This window comes from Pelodiscus sinensis, chromosome 5 (assembly GCF_049634645.1).
Source record: "Pelodiscus sinensis isolate JC-2024 chromosome 5, ASM4963464v1, whole genome shotgun sequence".
In the NCBI taxonomy this organism is placed as follows: domain Eukaryota; kingdom Metazoa; phylum Chordata; order Testudines; family Trionychidae; genus Pelodiscus; species Pelodiscus sinensis.
In genome coordinates, this window is record NC_134715.1 from 42681290 (window position 1) to 42702233 (window position 20944).

Consider the following 20944-nt stretch of genomic DNA (forward strand, 5'->3'; position numbering starts at 1 on the left):
TTCAGTGACAGATTTCTGCCTAGAGCTGCCTCTAAATTTCTGGATGAACACCCTCAGGCAAAATCCTGCTTTCTCTCCCCCCCCCCCCCCCCCCCCCCCCCCCCCCCCCCCCAAACCTCTGGAGTCCAGGGAGACTCACGTTCATTTAGTATGTCAAACCCGATTCCAAAGTTGGAATGTCTCAATGTCTTTTCTTTAACTCTAATGCCCCATCCTTAAACATCTGGCTTAAGAGATGCTCTTCCCTGTCTTGTTGCTCCTTGTCCTGATTTGAGTAGAAACAAAGTTTCTGAGACCAGTTCTCTGTACTGGCAGTCCCCAAGTTACGCGGATCCGACTTATGTCGGATCCGCAGTTACAAACGGGGATTTTCTCGCCCCGGAGGACTGGAGCGGCGGGACGCCTGGTCCCGCTGCCTGTCTCCTCCGGGGCAAGAAAAGCTGCTCCCCGTCTCCCTGGTCTGCTGGGGGAGCCAGCAGACCAGGGAGATGCTGAGCAAAGCCGCGGAGGACCCAGGGCCGGACCCGCGGCGCTTCCAGCTGATCTGGAAGCGGCCGCGGGTCCGGCCCCGGGTCCTCCGCCGCTTTGCTCGGCGTCTCCCTGGTCTGCTGGGGGGGGATGCAGCTAGTGCCCCCCCCCCCCCCCCGGAAGACCAGGGAGATGTGGAGCAAAGCCTGGGGCCTGTGGTAGAGCAGGTGGGGCGCTGCCGGTTTGTCCTGCAGCACTGCTCCTTGGCACTACTGGACCAACCCGGCAGCACCCCAGCTGCTCTGCCCCAGGAGTCCTGATTCAGCCGCTGCTGATCAGTTTCAGCAGTGGCTGAATCAGGACGCCTGGGGCAGAGCAGCTGGGGTGCTGCTGGGTTGGTCCAGTAGCGCTGAGGAGCGGCCGCGCTACTGGACCAACCCAGCAGCACCTGAGCTGCTCTGCCCCAGGCGTCCCCAAGTTAGCCGCTGCTGAAACTGACCAGCGGCTGACTACAGGAAGCCCGAGGCAGAGTTGCTCTGCCCCGGGCTTCCTGGAATCAGCTGCTGATCAGTTTCAGCAGCAGCTGACTTGGGGACGCCTGGGGTTCTTAAGTTGAATCTGTATGTAAGTCAGAACTGGTGTCCAGATTCAGCCGCTGATCCGACTTACATACAGATTCAACTTAAGAACAAACCTACAGTCCCTATCTTGTACGTAACCCAGGGACTGCCTGTATAAACAAACAAATCCATCACTATAGCCTGATTGTTTAGAACATTACAAGCTTTCACAAACAATCTTACTTGATTTGTTTATAGCAGGTTCATGTTGTATACTGTTGATCTATTTATTCTTTGGGGTCAACCCCCTGTACTTTCTTTCGGGTATCTGGATTCTGATTGTTGCCAAGTGAATCTCAAGTAAGAGTATGAAGGTTATTCTATGTATTGGTCACTGATGTGACCCATCGCTGGATTTTATATCCTGTTCTGGTGTCTATAATTCAGGAAGCTGACAAAGTGGAGAGGGTTCAGAGAAGAGATACAAACATGATTAAAGGATTAGAAAACATGCCTAATAGGGATCAATTCAGAGTTCAATCTATTTATCTTAACAAAGAGAAATTTAAAGGGGTGACTTGATTAAAGGGAACAAATATTAGATAATGGGCTCTTCAGCCAACAGAGAAAGGTGAGCCAATGGGTGGAAGATGAAGAAGCTGGAAATTCAAACTATGAATAAAGCATAGGCTTAAAGGAGTGTTGGATGGCTTGATGGATCCTCAGCATGGTAAATCTCAATTAAAACAATTTGAAATATCAAATAGAATTATAAGGCTGAGAAGTTATTCACAGCCTAAGTTGTCACTGATTAATGAGCATCATCCTCATCTTAAAAAACAATGTTGCATCTTAACTCAGCTTTACTAGTGCTTTTTGGGAGCCCTCTTCTCTGCTCTTAGGCACTTATTCAGAAGTGCTCAAGTCAGCATGGGTTGTGTGTTACACTGAGAATTCAGGTTGGTGGCGGGGAGGGAGGATTTAAATCTGAAACCTCAAAACAATGCCCTCATGCAAGGTGGAGCCAAAATTGAAGAGTCTGATCATTTCAGTTTCTGGCAGTAAAATTCAAGAGCCACTGACAGATTCAATTTTTGAATGTATATTGAAGCTCACATCTCTTGTCTGAGAGGAATTTTCAATTGGGAAGAGTAATACACTTCTCCTTGGGAGTTGGTGATCTAGTAGTAACTAGTAACAAAAAAAAAATCATACTTTTACAGTCTTAATAACTACTCACTCTTTAAAATTGCATCTTTAATTATCTAGAACTGGATTCTCCAGTCTGCTCAGTTACTTTCTGCTATGAAGTTATAGCAGCTCAGAAATGTGCATTATAGAGTACACCTTTGATGTCAGTGGGCTTTGGAGAGGTCTTTAGTTTTCATCTGATTGACTCATGGCCATTCACCTTGGGGGAAAACTGAACCTTCTCTTACATCACTGACATCATTTCACCATATATGTCATGTGAGCCGAGAGTCCAGGCTTTGAAAAGAGGGTAAGTGAGAGAAGTATAGAATATCTAATCTAGTGTTCTGTGGCCACTAGTGCATGAGTAATTATATACTGGAATATTAAGGTGCTGTGTTATTTTCCATGGGGTTTCAATGAGCCAGTAGCTACAATGGGAGTGGATGCCATGTTCAAAAGTTACCATGTTTCTGACAGAGAAATACTATTGAATTTAGTGCAGGGCTTTGCTTCACTCGGCCAGTTACATTTGCTGTAACAGAGGGGAGTGAAATCTTTCATTACAAGGTATTAACTGTGCAGTTGGCAACTTCATTTAAATGGCCTTAAGACACAGGTATACTAGTACTATGTCTACACTACAGCCTATTTCACAGGACAGGAGACCTCTTTCCTGCTGGTATAGAGAGCATAGGTGTGCGCAGCACATTTCATTAGGGTGTGCACCCAAAGAATTTTTTTAATGTACTTTGACCTCCCCATTAGCCACACCCCTGATCCCTGTTAACCACGCCCCTGGCCCCCATTAGCCACGCCCCTGGAGGTAAAAAGTGTTGTGAACCCCCCAAGGACTTTTCCCACCATCCTCCTACCAATAGGGATTAGTTTGGCCCCCACCAACCCTCCCTCCCATGCAACTAACCTGCAATTGCATTAACCCAATGTGTGTGATACTAATGGGGGGCTGGAGAGGCTGGGCGAGGGGGTGTGGGGGAGTGTTCCCTCTGAGAGTTTCCTCCCATGAGCAGAATGAATTTTGTGTTGTACACCAGTACTGAATTCATGTGGCTTGTTTGGATGTGCCATTATAGCACCCAAGTTATTAATAAAATACCTTTCCACTCTGCTGCTATGTCTCCTCCCCTTACTCCATCAACTCCCCTGGTGCCTACTGCCCCCCAACCCCTCACCCTCCTCTGGTATCCTGACTCCTGCCCTTCTCTCTGTCCTCAGCAGTGAGACCTGCCCCCCCTCCACCAGCTCTTCTCTCTCCCCTGTGCCCACTCCTCTAGTATCCCCACTTTGATCATGTGAGCTACCCCTCTTCATCCCCTCGTCTAACACTTCCCTCGCCTCTCACCTCTGGTGCTGGTCCCTCCCCTGCAGGTGTCTGCCCTTCTGCTTCACCCCCAGAATCCCCTGGCACCGGCACCCTCCTGATGCCTCCCCCTTTTCTCACTGCCCCTGCCCCCTTTGCCCTTTTTTCCGATTCCCATCCCCTCACCAGCCTCTGCCCCCATTCCCCTCATGCCCCTGTGCCCTCACACATGACTTGCTCCAACCCCACTTTCCTCATTCCTACCCCTTCTGTCAAGCCGCCTCCCAGCACCTCCCCCTCCAATCCCCAATGCCCTTATCCTCTCCTGTGCCAGCATCACCCTGTTCCCCCTCCCACTGACACCTCCCCTCCTGCCCTTTTCCTCATTGTCTCCACTTTCCCCCTAGCATTTGTCTCTCCTCTACCCTGTCCCTTCAGTGCCTTCCCCTTTCTTCCCCCTCTCTCCTCCTCCTCCGTACAAGCCCCTTCCACCTCTTCCTCTTTCTTCCTCCTCCACCCTCCCCCACCTCAAAAGCCCCTTCCTCTCCCACCCCTTCCTCTTATTTCCCCCCCCCCCCTTACCTTCAGCTTCTGCTTTACAGGGTTGCAGGGCTGGAGTCAGAGCCAGCCCAAGCTACAGGGCCGGGGAGGGTCACCCCGGGGTGCTGTGCGGTGCTGGGCACTGCACGGTGCTGCCGGGACGGGCCGAAGTACCCCTAGGGAGCCACCGCGTGGTGCTGTAGGGCGGGGCCTGAGCTGCAAAAATGGCTCAGGCCACCATCTGTAGTCGGGCCCCAGCTGCTTTTGGAGCTGGGCCACTGTGTTTTAAAGTTCCCGGCGTTGCCCCTCTCCGCTCTTGCGTGGCGTTTGAGGACGCTGAGCATGCGCTCTCTCTGCCCCAGAGTGCCCAGTCGATGGCTGTGGGGAATTTAAAGTGAGGGGCTGTGGCGTTCCATCACAAATCCCCCTTTTCCTCCAGCAGCGGCTGGCTAGCCCCAGACATTAGGGTGGGCCTGGGCACACCCCGTGTGCATGCCTATGATAGAGTGTGTTCAACAGATGCCCTGCAGCAGCACAGCTCATATAGACATGGCTTAGAACAGGGGTGGGCAAGAGGCTGCCAGTGGGCCAGATCCATTCCAGCCTGCAGCCACCTCTCCAGAGCCCTTAAGTAGAGAGGAGCTCACACTTTTTAAAAAGCCAGCTGTTTTCCGCTCTGGATAGCTGGGGAGGGAGGAGGGAGTTTTCACACTCCAGCAAAACCTCTCAGTTCCCATTAATTGGCTGGTTTCCAGCAAACAGGAGCTGAGAAATTTTGCTGGGCACGGGCAGTGCGAGAAGCCTTCTTTCTTCCCCCTTTCTCCTCCGCCCCCCTCCCTTCCCCGATGCCTGGAGTGGAGCCACATGGAGCAGTCTGCCTCAGATTTCTGCAGGGCTGCTGGCTGGGAACTGCCTAGGTAAGCACCTCCTAGCCAGAGCCTGCTTCTGGCACCCCAACCTCTCTCTCCTCTCTATCTGCCCAGGCCACCACCCAAACCCTCTGTACTCCTTTCTCTCCCCCTCCCCCTTACCCAGGTCACAACTCAGTCCCAGACCCTGCACCCCCTCTAACACTCCTCCCCCAGGCCAGAATCCTCTCCTGCACTCATAACCCCTCCTAGACTGTTTACCCCAAACTCCTGCCCCAGATAACAGCCCCCTCTGACCCCTCACTCCCTCCTGCACCCACATCCTCTATGCCAAGCTCCCTTCTGCACCCAACCTCTGTCCCAGACTGCACATCCCCTCTATAGAAGTGCGACCCTTGACAACTTGCCAAAATCTTGGAGTGGCCCACCATTAAAAATTATTGCCCACTCCTGGCTTAGAGAATGTACAGTTGCACAGCACTGCTGTAAAATGTCTGTGTAGACACTCTTAACCACTGAAAGAGCTCTCCCATAAGCTTTATTGCTCCAGCCCGCTGCCACAGTACTTATGGCAGCAGGAGATGCTCTCACACTGACAGCACTGTCCATGCTGACACACGTGTCGGTGTGCTGTATTTCACAGAGCCAGGCCAATATTAGACTTGAAAGGTCAGCTTAAAGGACACAACTCCTAGCTACACACATTCAAAGTCGCGACTATGAACTAATCACTAATTCCTTGAAATAGAAATTCCAATGCGTCAGCAGTTCACAGTGTATTCTGTGGGGTGAAATGACTCTTGATACACAAAAACTAGCCACTGATTGTGCTTTTCAATATATCAAAGAACAAATGTACAGTGGAGCTTTGTATCTTTTGAATAACCCAACAAATGGATTTCATCTAGATTCCTGTTGATTCATACAGCCGAATCCTATTGATTCAAGAGGGAGCTATATACGCCGAGATGAAAGACCAAAACTCTGCTACTGAGGTGCAGAGCAATAAATAGAGCAAAACATACAAAATGAATAAAGGAGTCACATTCCTGAGATTAGAACATGAAAATCACTTCATCCAAACCCATTTAAAATACTTTTTTTTAAATGAAGCACTACAATAGGAGATGTTTGGCAGTTCTGGAGAATGAAGATTTTATACCATAGAACTCCTCAAGTATGGGTAGTGTCAGTGTTAATGGGCCCACCAATGTACTTCAGCTTTGTTCCACTTAAAATGAATAGAATGTAATCTAGTCTCTGTCTTCAGCCTTTCTGTTGAGATTGATAATTAGAGCTAGTTACGAAGATGATGGTGAGATATACAGGAGAGACTGGCTGAGATGTAAGTTCGGGTAGCAGGGGACTGGACAGAAATAAAAAGTACTGGCATGAAAATGATAATTGAAACACACAGGTCTCCAGCAAATGCACCCAGAGACAAAGGGGAGGGGATTGCAGAGGATTGGTGGGGCTCCATGGAAGTTATAAAAATGGAAGATAAATTAAGACAGCATTTTCCCAAGAATGAATGCTCTATATAAATCCAAGTCGAAGAATGGGCTAAATTAGCATAAATTTACTTTATTTTGTGTTTCTGTATGAATTTAGATTTAGAACTTTTTGCTTCCATTAAGTGCCATTCATAGATACTTGAAAGCACCAGACAAAAGGGAAGAAAGTAATTTAGGGCATTTTATATTGAAAGACTAATAGCATTAAGGGTCCTCTATCCTCTCATTAAAGTTTGGGAATTTGGGCTTTTACCTTTTGCTATTAGAATAGTTTTGAGAATACTTTTTATCCATTGTCACAAAGTATACAATTGAATACAGGCAGTCCCCGAGTTACGCGGATCCGACTTATGTCAGATCCGCAGTTACGAACGGGGATTTTCTCACCCCGGAGGACTGGAGCGGCAGGACGCCTGGTCCCGCTGCCTGCCTCCTCCGGGGCGAGAAAAGCTGCTCCCCGTCTCACTGGTCTGCTGGGGAGCCAGCAGACCAGGGAGACGCGGAGCAAAGCGGCGGAGGACCCGGGGCCGGACCCGCGGCGCTTCCAGCTGATCTGGAAGCACCACGGTCCGGCCCAGGTCCTCCGCCGCTTTGCTCCGCGTCTCCCTGATCTGCTGGGGGGGGACACAGCTAGTGCCCCCCCCCCCCAGTAGACCAGGGAGATGTGGAGCAAAGCCTGGGGCCTGTGGTAGAGCAGGTGGGGCGCTGCCGGTTGGTCCCGCAGCACTGCTCCTTGGCGCTACTGGACCAACCTGGCAGCACCCCAGCTGCTCTGCCCCAGGAGTCCTGATTCAGCCGCTGCTGATCAGTTTCAGCAGTGGCTGAATCAGGACTCCTGGGACAGAGCAGCTGGGGTGCTGCTGGGTTGGTCCAGTAGCGCCGAGGAGCGGCCACGCTACTGGACCAACCCAGCAGCACCCGAGCTGCTCTGCCCCAGGCGTCCCCAAGTCAGCCACTGCTGAAACTGACCAGCGGCTGACTACAGGAAGCCCGAGGCAGAGTTGCTCTGCCCCGGGCTTCCTGGAATCAGCTGCTGATCAGTTTCAGCAGCAGCTGACTTGGGGACGCCTGGGGTTCTTAAGTTGAATCTGTATGTAAGTCGGAACTGGTGTCCAGATTCAGCTGCTGTTGAAACTGATCAGTTTCAGCAGCGGCTGAATCTGGATGCCAGTTCCGACTTACATACAGATTCAACTTAAGAACAAACCTAAAGTCCCTATCTTGTATGTAACCCGGGGACTGCCTGTATTTATGTGAAGGGGAACTGGAAGATTTAATTGTTTCTTTGGATTTATCAAGCATAATTATTTTGTGACAAAATTTGGCTAGCCTCTTTCGTGGTATTCAGCCATAATTTCAGTCTTTGCCTCCCCTTCAGTGTATTAGTCTAATAATTTTTGTATGTACTATAGTATTACTTTACCTGCCTTGGCTTGCTTTAGTAAGTCAGCAAGAAAACAGGGACTTGACTATGCTATCCCAATGCACAAGTCAGTTGCAAAAAGGAATGCAGGCTGCCCGGGCCGGTAACTAACTTGCCAGGGCCCTGGGCAAGGTGGTAGAGAGGAGCCTCAGCTCTGGGCCCCTGGAAGGTAGTGGGGCCTCAACTAGAAGGGCCCAGGCTGGGGACTAGCCTCTCCTAGCCCGCTCTTAGCACTGCCCAGGGCTCCGGCAGCCAATTTAAAGGGCCCAGGACTCTAGCTACAACCAGGAGCCCCAGTCCTTGTTAAAATCACTGGGTCCTGGAACAGCTGCCCCCATTTCCTTCCCTGTTGGTGGCCCTGCTTGCTGTACTTTTCTAAGGCATGGTGCAATGGCTGCATTGTTTTCATCACATTCAGTATAGTGTCATAATGGTATTTTCTTTTCAGTATTTTTTTAATGATAAACAACAAAGCAGTGGCAGATGTGTCAAATGTTCCAGTGAAATCTGACACATCTGGCTTTTTTTGACCATCCATCCATTTCACTTGAAACTCCTGTCAGAAAAATTGCACTTCCTGGTAATAGCAAAAGCACTAATTCCACTAACTATATCAGTTATGACTGCCCAAGGGAAAGCCCTTACCAGGAGTCTTGAGCACATGCATATATAACTTTTAATGGGCTGAAGGGTTTAGCTAAAGTGTCCATAATTCCACTTAGATGGAAAATATCTGGAATAACTACCATGTTTACAACTGAAAAGTTTAAAAGTCATTTGAAGGTATGCTTACTGCTCCAATACAGGCACAACACAACTTTTAAAGACTCAGAAGAACTTCACTGTAGTACAGGTTAACCTACACTTGATTTGGCTGAACAAGTTACAATGTCTTTTTTTTTACATCAGTCTTACACTTTGAATTAAAAATCTGTGTTGATTTAGCTGATAAGGCTGAGTGAGCAGTGAGGCTGACTTGTTAAAAAATGTTAAATTTGTTCCAATAATTTTTAAAGAGCCAAAAACATAAAATAACTGAATTGTTTCAAAAAGATCCCATGTACAAGAAGCAGGCAGTGAAGCTGGAGTGGACTAAAAACTGTGAGCACCACAGAGACATCACTTTGCCTGGTCCCATTGTGACATATTGTGTTCTTGTCTTCTTTTCCTAACTCGTTCATTTATTTCTCTACAGATCAATTTCATGTTTGTCTTAGTCACAGCCAAGTTCATTGCATTTTTAAGTGCCTGTAACCTGTGAATGTCATTTAAACACACTTTTAACACTTTTTAAAAACAATAGCTAGTTTTATGCATCCAGTTGGAGAACAGAGTAAAAATATTTGGAATTATTTAGCATAAATCCACTAATCTATTGGCCATATTTAGTGTTTCTTTGTTCTCATAATACCTACATATTGGCTTTCTTTGCAATTTAAATGCTATTCTATTTGTTCCTAACTTCCCCTGTTTAACAGCAGACAAACCCAGGGAGCACTGAATGAGTCGGATGATCCCGAGACAGGCTGTCTAACTGATAACAAGCCAACTTCTCGTCACTTCTATCCTGTCGCCTTGCTGCTTGTCAGCTCACACTTGCTGGTTGTGTGGCTTATCTTAAGTCTTGCTTTACTATTAGCCAAATATCAATAAACTCACTTGTGTTCCTTTCTTTTCTACAAACAGCAACAAACTAACTTAAAAATAAAAGAATTATGCTGTAATATTTCTACATTTTCCAGACCCACAGGATTTGTCTTTAGCATACAAATGTCTGAACTGTATTGTGTTTTCTTTTTTTTCTTCCTGAAATCTAAGTAGTATACTATGCATTGAGTTAATTTCCTCTTTTGGGTCACCGTAACACTTTCCCGCTGTAACTAGTTCTATAAAGGACATATTAAGGATCCTGAAAGCTTGAACCTCTAATTCAATTTATTCATTATAAAGATCAAAAGTGATTTTGCACAATACAAACTAACCCTGAACCAAGGATAATGAATGGGACAGTTTGTTGGACTAATTTTCATTGTGCTACTTTCATTGTTATTTATTCACTGATGGAATCTTCTGTTTTGTTTAACAACCAGGTTATGTTACTACATTGCTTCAACTAACCCTTCTCTGTCAAGTAACTATATGGAGATAGAATTCTGTTTTGTAATTAAATTAACCTGTTTGTAACTGTTGCTTTGGTTGCATTTGCTGCTTTTGCTTTCAAGACACTTTTATATTATTTTTAACAAAGTCTTGTTTGTGTCTTGAAGCACCACTTTGGCACTTGTGACTTTTGTACTGTATGTGAACAAGCATCCTTTCTTTGTAAAGAAGAGAATTGGGTTAATCTGTTCGGAGAGCCATTCTCTCTTTTTTCATTGCAAAGCTAAACATATTGAAATAAACTAGAGATGAAAATTTCCTTTACAAATCTACAGCGCCAGACTTAATAAAATGCCTTACTCCCAGAACCTGTGTACTTAGGGCTACATGTAGACTTTAACATGTACAGTAAAAAGTCTGGAGAAATATCGTGAAAGAATTTAAAAGGCAAATATATTTCTAAAGTTAGCGTGAAAATGTATCCTTAAATAAATGATTTAAAAATTTTTATGAAACTTTATTTAAACCTTAAGGTCAAATATAAAATATTCTCATTGTGTATTTCTGAGGGCAATAACTGTTTTGGGGCTGGCCTTGGATTTAATTTTGTAAGATGTATCATCACTTGTGGAAAAACAAAAATGTAGAGTTGAATCTTTTGTTATTTTTACTTCAACTGTTGCTGAAATGCTGCAATGAAGAAATAAAACATATTTATTTATTCTGTGTTTCATGAAGTTGTACTTTTTCCCCTTTCACCAGAGAAGGATGCCGCATAGAGAATGTACTGAAGAATATCAAATGCAGAAAGTATGCATTCAACATGATACAGCTGATGGCTTTCCCAAAGTACTACAGACCACCCGAAGGGACATATGGAAAAGCTGATACCTAAGTGTAATAAGAAACACACATCGATACTAAGCAGATATATAAAAATTGCTGTTTGTGTGTCATGAACTGAGCGTGTGTAACAAAACTAGGAATTCTCTTGGTCGACTATCGGTGGATCTATTTTAAATTACCAGAAGTCAGTTATTACAAAAGAGAAAACCTCAATTAATGCTTGCGAGTTCTCAAAACCAAGTATGTACAGCCTTCAGTGCTAGGCTGTAATTTATTCAGATTCCATAAAATAGTAGAATTGGGCCTCGTAAGTAGCTTGATAGAAGACCAAAAAGGAGAATGCAGATTGCTGCAGTAATGGTGTTAATAGATTCCACAGGGGGCACTGTGGGTCTGTATTGATACGATACCTGGTGAAGGGGCACCATCCTACTTGAGATAATGTCTTTACATCAGGTGTAAAACAGAGATCCCTGTGCCTTGTGGTCAAAGACCCTGTGGTATTCATTACAAGGAACGTTAATCTTGGTCTCTTGGCCAAACTTAAGTTCGGTAATTCCATTCTGCTTCTCTATAGAAGCTTGGTAATTGTAGATTATAATTTGAAGTTTGGTAATTACATAATGTAATTTTAGTAACTACAGTTTGTAATTTGGTAAATGCATTCTATCTGCAGTTTCAGTTGGATGTATTATTCTTGGCATTTTGTGCTAGAGTCAAGTCTACTCATTTTATTTATTTGTTAGGTTCAGTGGAATCAGAGGGATTACCCGTGTGAGTAAAGTGACCCCTAATTGCCCCTTAGACTTTACTGATGGTTTCAGTGCACAGTGAAGCCTAAAATGTGTCTTTATTTTAGTGCTGACTGATATACCACCTATACAGTAGAGACAATATAGCTCTTCAGGGTGGAATTATAAACATGTATAGTTTGGTAATAATTTTTCTAGCACTAAACCCAAAATAAACATAAAAATGAGGGTAAGTACGCCTTGACCTGTTACTTTGTGGCCAGTTAGCTGATTTTCTATCACATGTATAATGTAATATATAGGCAAAGGATACTCTTTAGTCTTAACTGTGAATTTTAGTACTTTTGCCAGCTTGTGTCACTCCTCAATTTATCTGCTAGACATCACAGGGTTATTGATAGTATCAGTTAATTCTATCCCCTCCCAACCAAAAACAAAACAATAACATTTGTTTGGCACCTTCACTTCGGAAATAAAATATTTAGGACAGGATAAGATAAGAATTTTATCTAAGCAAAACTAAATAAGAACTTGAAGATACCTTAGGCAAAGTATAATTATCAAATTCAGATTCTGGTCAAGACAGAGAGGTGAATCCTGCCATTCCTGCTGTTGTAAAAGTCAAAGTAGTACTGGGGGATAATGAATTATAAAATGAACCTTTCAATCCATTGCTACATTTTATAAATCTGTAATGTGCTGAAATCCGGGCCCCACCTTCCATTGACTTCAGAAGAGCCAAGAACTCACCCATACCATAAGTGTACTTGATGAACCTGACACAGCTTATTCAAAGCAGGTAACTGACATTTAAATAATATTTTGGAACTTTTATGATTTACTCACATATGACTACTTTAGCACTGTCCTGTGCAATCATTAGATATGTATTTATCATTTTTTATTAGACATTAAATCCCCAATAGACCACAGGAGCCTTTTGTAGCTGTCTCAGCATCTTCCATAAACACAGTATGGAGATAAAAATCAGGCAGATGTGAACTGAAAGCCTTGTGTTCCTTTTAATACTATATAATTTACTAACGGAGTTAGCCATTGCATTCTAACCTGTAAATCTGTATTTGTATATAGATTTTAATGATTATAGAATTGAGCCATATAAAGTCTTAATTTTGGATTTACCGAACCAAAGTCTTCCTAGAAATGTTACAATCTAGCCTGCCAGTCTAGCTGCCACATTTATTACAATCTCAACATCCTTTTTGTTACTTGACAGTTATCCCCCAGAAAAAGTTAGTGTATCTATAAATTCGGGGATTGAGGCTGCATTCTCATGCATCTCTGTAAAATAATCCTGGAGAATGAAATCTTGTTTTTAATAGTATTTTAAATCAATCTGCAAAATTCTATGAGAGAAAATAATTGTTACATTCTATAGGTTTGAGTAGTTTAGAAACAACCTCACAGACATTATCCACATTAAATTCTACAGACAAAGGAATGTTTCAAAATCTTTAACTCTAGATTTTTACATCACAATCTTGTGGCCTTGTAAGAACATTTTGCCTCTGAATTACTACTGTGCTGTGATCATATTGTGATTAATTATGTAATTTTTAAAAATGAAGCTATAGTAGTCATGTGCAAGCAAGGACTTAGGCTGCTGTAATAAACATTTTTACATACTTTTTAACCTTAAAAAACATTACTTCCAACTGGGTGTTTTGTTACCAGTTTGTTTCCCCAAATACTTTTTTAAAAGACCCACACAGTACTCTGCATTGAAATAGAATTGGACATAATGATGTTTGGTTTTTTTAAGCAAGGTAGAAGCTCTGCATGCCAAGTTTTTGATTGGAACAAACATTTATGGAACAAATATTTACAGTTACAGAAGGCCTACAGAAAACATGCTGACATAGCAACATGTACATCAACATACACATTGCTACTTTAATGTTGGAAATATTTCCTCTGATTTAGATTCCACCGGGTAGATCCTGACCTGGTGTTAACTGTTAATGGTTCACAGACAGCAGTGGACCTATGACAGCTTACAAAAACTGGATAGAAGGCCCCACCCAAAGCCCAGTTCACCATTAACAGAGGGCTCCCATTACATATTGGAGTAATCCCAAGAATTTATTTTTATGAACTTTACCATTTGCTAACATTATTTAAGAGAAGTAACTGATCTTAATGTAGAGTCACTACAATGTTCAGCCTTAACATTGTAAAACTTTTGAGAGGAGTGAAAGCTTCTATTTTGAGAAGGATTGAAAGCAGCCATGTTTTATATTTTTGATAGAAAACAGCCATGTTTAATGAGTATCTGTCATTTAAAGCTAAATTCTGCTTGCCTTATTCATGTGAATAGTGTCACTGAAGTTATTGGTACCTATTGGTTGAATATGATCAGTAGGATTCATCTTAGTGAAACTTGAGGAAAAAGTGCACTAGGAGCAAACGAGTTTAAACTGTAAGAAAAGGGAAAAGCTAAACGCAACCTTAAGATATTTCTCAATGATATATGTAAAACTTCTATTCAGTATATGTATAGGACTGATGAATTGTATACAGGCAGGTCTTCTGCACTCTTTAGGGAGTGTAGTAAGAACATACTTTTAATATCAGATGTTTATAGTTTAGCTTTTATGAAATGCGATTACAGTATAGAGAAAATGCCATTAGGTCTAAATGGTGTGCTTTAAGTTCATAAAACATTAGCAATACATGTACTGTAATGAACCATCAATATAAGATGCAAGCTGAAGCCAACAACAGTAAAAATTCTTTGCACTGTGAATTTTAGTGCCCAGATTTTTGGCTGCATATATAAGCAGGAATCTCTCTCTCTCTCTCTCTCTCTCTCATATTCTTTGGCCCAACTTCCAAAATTATTATTTTAAGCTTATCAAAGTCTATATAGTGTGACTTTTATTATTCTTCAAGAAATAACTGATAGTCATTTCCAGTTTTAAGAGATGGCCTTAATTTTATTGTTTAAAGGGGAAAAAATAAAATGGGTCTGGAAGATCAAATATTTTAAAAATAATCACAATTTTTTTTATATACAGTACAAGAGAAATGGTTTTCCAGTGGCTTTACAATATTGACTGGTATTCTGTTTTTCTTTAATCATACAACACAGCAGTTCTCAAGCTGGAGGTCATGAAGTTTATTACACGGGGGGGGGAGGGGGAGAAGAAGGGGGAGAACAGTCAGCCTCCACCTCCAAATGGTTCTTCCCCTCCAGCATTTACAATAGTGTTAAATATAATAAAAAGTGTTTTTAAGTTATAAGGGAAGAGGCTTGCTATGTGAAAAAGGTCATCAATACAAAAGTTAGAGAACCACTATCAGCTGTTCTTTGCTTTATGTTGCTAGAGAATGCAGCTTATTCTCTAAAACCTTCATAAATTCTAAAAAAAATCTGACTGGAAAATTGTATTGACCCCACACATGCTCTGGAAACAGTACCTTAAAAAAATTGTGAAATAATACACACACATCTCAAAGAGTGATAGAGATGCAGCCGTATTAGTCTGGTCTAGCTGAAACAAAAGACAGGACTATGCAACACTTTAAAGACTAATAAACCATCTTGTTAATCTTTAAAGTGCTGCATAGTCCTGTCTTTCGTTACATCTCAAAGAGCACATACAGAAAGCACCAGATATCTGTAGAGCTGGGAGGGAAGAATGGTGATAAGGGCAAGGTAATGCATTGACTGGGAGTTGGAGGTATTTGTTTTTGTATTTGGGGAAGGGGTGGGAACAAGGCAGATGGTGTTTGTACTTTTTCCACTTGGCATGCATATAGTTTTGCCTTATGTGCTTTAAAATTAAACATATCAAAATTTTGTGAAAATAATTGTACAATCACAGGTTATATTGGTACTTGTTTTCCTTTTGTGTAGCTATTCCAGTATATGTGTAATGGCCAAATCCTGTTCTCTCAAATCACTGTGACTTCTTTTATGAGCAAGACTAATGTAATGTGTATTGAGAGAAACTGAAACACAGGTAGGCTGCCCCAGCTCCTTTTACTTTTGTACTTAGGGAACTATCATTTTTGTGTGTTTGCTGTTTGTAAGCCATATCCATTGTACACTGTGTGTATAGTTTTATTTAAATAAATGTAACTTTTATTTTTTGTTTCAGACTTTGTGTTTGTTTCATTTTTCATTTCCATAAAAGTACCAGTGTCTAAGGGCCAGATCCTTTAAGGAGGGCTTTAGTTCCCAGAGGGGCTGAGGATGCTGCATACTTTCCAAGATCAGGCTCAGAGAGCACGTAGCATCCAAGGATGTCCAGAATATAATACAAGCAACACCAATGATGGTGAATTAATGGTTCTTAATCCCTACTTTTTGCCAATTTTAACCCAAGAATAAGATGGGTTTTATATTTGCTAGTAATAACTAATAAAGAGTGGTATCACTGCTGACATATAGGGGAATTTATTCTAGGTGGTAGACAGGAAATGAACTTCCTTTTGCAATACAGAGCCCCCAAAAGTCAAACAGTTGAGTCCCTGTGCTGTAATTGGTATTTCAGATCCATCGGTTCAGTGCTTCCTGTTGAATTGTCAACCCAAGTAAATAAATAAGGTTTGCTTTAGTTAATACTTAGCTTCAGTAATGGAGGAAACAAATTTATGTGATTTGTTTCCACAGTGAAAGGTAAGTCCTCCATGGTTGGCTGAAATCTTATTTTATCCTGTTTTGATTACTGCATAGGATTAAATGGTTGATTTACCTGCTAACAAAAATTGTCTCCCACATTCCTAAAAAGTATGGTTGTTTCATTTTGGAACTAATTTTCTTTATAAATTGACATTTCGTTTCTGTACAATGGAAAATCCAGAGAGAGATTAATTATCTGCAACTTTCTTAACTACCTTTAGAAAGTGCCAGATACTTACACTACTTGTTGTGGTAATATGTTACAAAATAGCTGTTACTGTTAACTCGAAGAATTTTGTACATTACTAATAAACATAAGTATCTTCATTTTATATGTTACCTTGCCACAGCACAGACTTATCATGCTTTTCATGAGAGAGAATGTAACTTATAGAAAGGGGGGATATGATTCATCTTTCTAAAAGGCTGTAATGAGATAGTAAAAAATTAAAGTGTTCTTGCCACGTCTCATTTGTACTTCTATTTATATGCATTCAAAAAGAATTTACAAGTGATGTGAGGTGTTTGAACCAAAAGCTGCCCTGGGTCTGTAATGGAATTCCCACTGATAACGGTTAGAAATGATTTGCATTGACTGAAGACAATATGGACCTGATCCTAGTAAAGTTAGCAGGAGTTTTGCCACTTATTTCAATGGGAAGCTTACTGTCCTGCTCAGATTGTTCACGAGAGCAGCTAGTTCCTTTGACTTCAGAGATACTATTAACATGAATGAAAGGAACATGTTGTAGCTCCTAGTGCACAATACAATTTCTAAATCACCACAATGTGCTCATCTTACACAAGTGAGCAGACCCACTGATTGCTATGTGGGCTCTCTAAATCCTGCTCAAGCCCCTTGCATACACATTCTTCTACAAGAGAATCTTTGACACTTGTAGAGGAAGGGATACAATTTGTCCCTATGGAAATCAGGATAAGAAATGGAATTTAAAGGCTATCCAAGATAGTGCAATTATTTATTTCACATACCATATATACTCAATCGTAAGCTGAATTTTACTGGTAAAAATGATGCAGTAAAGAGCAATAAGCCCCGGTGTTTAATCAATTCTTTAAGTTGGGGGATTTGGCAAACTTCAGTTCCTAGCCCAGAAGGACTAACCACTGACTCCCTAAGACACTGTATGTACCTGGAGTTTCTACAGGCATAGAGCCCCTCAGCTCCCACTGGCTGCTGTTTGCTGTTCCGAGCACTGGGAGCTGCAGGAAGCGGCACAGGCCGAGGGATTTGCTGGCTGCCACTTCCCGCTGTTCCTTTTGGCCAGAAACAGTGAATCTCAGACAGTAGGACCTGCAGGACGCAATGCCTGCAGATGTTCCAGGTAAAACAAAACGTTCTAATATGCCAGAGGTTTACACAGACTAGCTGGGACAAGAAGTTTGCCAACAACTGATAGTCAACTTATGAACAGGTGATTGCAATTTTTACTTTTTTTTTTTAAACTTGGGAGCATTGGCTTATGAACGAATGGGCTTATGATTAAGTACATACAAATTGTTAGCTCTTGGCAGTTTTAAAACTATCATAAGGATGGGATTGGTGGGGAAAAGCTGGCTACAAAAGTTAAGGATTCAAATACAACTTAAACAGCCAAACTTGTTTGACATCAATTTTGTACTGTTAATTTTGGATGGTTAATACTTACAGGAAAAAATATTTTCTCTTCAAGTTCCTCTTTTTAGTCATATCCTTCACTTTCTCTAGTTATACATCCTGCCTATGCATTTCCTTGGATTTCTGCTTGCACTTTTTTTCCTATCAGTGGTCATTGTAATTCACATGATGAAATGATTTAAATAGCTGACTTGAATACAAATCAAAACAAATTTCATCCATATCCTGACTGGTACAGCAGAACTTGCCTTTAAATTGTATTCCACATAAGAGATTTGTTGTCAAAAGCTTAAAATATTTCAAAATGGAAAAAAGATTAAGGGCTGATCCAGATTTCCTTATTTACATGAGAATAATCACTGAATGTGACCATTCTGATGATAAACTGACAGTAAGATCAGGGTTGTATAGAGGAGTCAGAAAGTATACATATTATTAGCTTTGAAAGTGTGAAATCAAATCTCTTTTTGGTCTGCTTTTGTTTAATGGATCCCTGTTAACCATCTTTGGGTTCCGAGGTACTATTGCAATGCAAATAACAAATGGATTATAATAAAATAACTTTAATGTACAATGAATTTGCACATGCAAGAAAATGTGTGCCCTCAGTGAGTGACTTCTGTTATGAGTTGTAACCTTAAAAGGGAGAAGTAGAGCAAAATTTTCAATGACACCTAAACTAACTTTGGAGTCACTGACTTTCAGTGGGACTTAAGCTCTTAAATTACTTAGGCACTTTTGAAATGTTGACCTGTATCTGTACTGCCATCAGTTGTACTATTGAAGCCACTGTAGTGTAAGAATCGACTGAGGCACTTGGCAGCTACCAGACACTAAAGCCCCTGCTGTATAGGTCTATCACCTGGATTAGATGAGTCATGTAATGTAAATGTTCATGATTTTCAATCTTGATACCAGTTCACTATTTAATACTGTGCTGATGTTCAGAGTTGAGGGAGAGTCACTAGACAGTATAAGGTAGCTCTGAACATTTTTCAGAACAAGACCATGACTTTAGTCAGTGCTGTGAAGCAGTGATATCTGTCAAAAGGATGTTGACATGTCAAGTAACCTGACTAACTATTCTGAAGACTGATGTGTATCAAGCTAAATCTGTGTTGTCTGACAGAGGCCAGACTTTTATATGGGTATCTGGCAAGAGACCTTCCAGCTGGGTTCTACTGACTTCTGAAGTGTTCTAATGTTGAGTACTCAAGGTTCAAGAATCCCAAAATGTGCATCCACTGATACTGGGACTTTCAAAGAGTGCTAAGGTGCCCAGCTTTCATGAGATTCAAGAATGGTAGTTAGGCATCTAATTCCCTTAAGTTACTTGTAAAAATCTCATCTCAATGTACTGACCAATCACATGTATGACATTTCAGTCCTTTTGGAAGTGACAAGATTAAAAAAAACACAAATTACAAAGCAGCATTGAATCAGCTGAAGAGTCAACTAGCGCTATAGTTATAAAATAGGCCCTGAGAGTGATGAGATCTGAGTGATCTGGAACAGGGAGGGTATGGGGGTTGCCTTCACCTGAGCTGAATTGACATTGTAAACTATGGACTGTAATTAAATCTGTGTCCCCACTGTGAAACACCCGAGCAGCTACATATACATACACATAGAGACAAGTGATTTTACAGAGAAATGTTCAGCACCGAGTTTTTTAAATTGGATGATGTATGTTAGAGGAGCAACTTGTAAAATAATTAAAAGGGTATGAAAGGAGTACAGGTCACTTTATTAGACACCATAAGAAAATATTACAAGTACTGCCTTTTTCTGTATTTGGAATCCAAAGAACAAATCACTGTAAATTTACAGGAGACTAAGAAAAGACTTAACTAGCAGAGAGAAAAGCCGTCCTGTAGATTTAGACAGAAGTATCATTTTCTTGGGAACTTTTGATAAAATGTATGGTAATTGTCAACACTCTGGGAAGAGTGACATGATGAAATACTAATAACATTCATCTATGTATTTAACAGCTGGGATGTTTCAATAATGACAGCACACATGAGAAGGATCTGACAAATACACAGAGATATAAGATAACTTATTGGGTTACTAAAGGCCACTTACAAACTTTGTTGAGACTGGAAGGTACTGCAACAACATTTTCAGGGCATTTTTTTCTTCTTGATGGGGAAAAATAAGGTAAGACTGAACATTTCAGATGAATGAAAAATAGAAGTTGCTAGCAATTGTTTTGTGTAACTCAGCTAGCAAGCTTGACTACAAATTGCAGATAAGTGTTGGTTTACAAAAGAAGCAACACTCAATTTATATGTATGTATTCGTGGACATAGTGAATGGACATCAGCAGGAAATATGTGCACTGACTTTTTTTAGAATCCACGGATGCATCTCATACAGTAAAATTCCCTTTTTCATTAAACTTACTAAGTCACATCAGTTTTTACTGGCACATAGGCTAGAGCTCTGGCATTTAATTCCTTTTGATCTTCAGTCTGCTAAATTCCACTTCCCACTGTGCTATCCTGCAGTTTATTTTTAACAGTTAATTTGTTCAGACATTTAAAAAGAAAATATTACAACTTCTAGCAGTAATAAAGCACTGACCTGCCTATGCCTTACTGCAAAAACAAACCAAAAGAAGTTTGAGTTAGCAAAACTCTGACCTGTGCTGTTAAAAGGGAAATACAGAGAAAACTATACATTTGTTATTGACTTTCTCAAAACCAATATTGCAAAAAGCTTCCACCAATTTCCACATTGAAAAGTGTACCCTAAACTGGCATAGCCATTCAGGAGCTAGAGAAGCAGTATCTTTTATTAAGGGGCAGATTTTGATAGGGAATGAAGCACTAATCGTTGTCAACTTCATTTTCTTATAATTACAATGATGCAAATACTTATTGTTTACCCATTATTGAGATTAGTGCCCTGAAGGTAGTACTTAGCTGATTATAGATTTTTTTGTTCAGTTTAATATTCAAACCCTGTCATAAGTATCTAGTATACAAATGCTGCACATTTCTGGGAATAGTGTTTCCATTACTGATCATGCAGCAATATACATTTTGAGTGTAGTCTTAATTGAAAA

The 20944-nt window shown here is 41.4% G+C and overlaps 1 protein-coding gene and 1 long non-coding RNA gene across 7 annotated transcripts in view; both read left to right on the forward strand.

Annotated features, from left to right (window-relative positions):
- Positions 1-15707, forward strand: part of INPP4B (inositol polyphosphate-4-phosphatase type II B) — a 478846-nt gene extending 463139 nt beyond the window's left edge. For 2 of the 4 annotated variants that reach the window (XM_075929897.1, XM_075929899.1), the window contains one exon: positions 9365-10733. In XM_075929897.1, the coding sequence (XP_075786012.1) occupies positions 9365-9539 (175 nt within the window). In that variant the 3' untranslated portion in view covers positions 9540-10733. The other 2 variants (XM_075929896.1, XM_075929898.1) reach the window with 1 other exon arrangement.
- Positions 15708-17444: 1737 nt separating this feature from the next.
- The window catches only part of LOC142829580 (uncharacterized), a 39125-nt gene continuing 35625 nt past the window's right edge, over positions 17445-20944 (forward strand). For 2 of the 3 annotated variants that reach the window (XR_012904124.1, XR_012904126.1), the window contains exon 1: positions 17807-20034. This is a non-coding gene — a long non-coding RNA (uncharacterized LOC142829580). Of the gene's footprint in view, positions 17669-17806; positions 20035-20944 lie in introns of those variants that run through there. The other variant, XR_012904125.1, reaches the window with a different exon arrangement.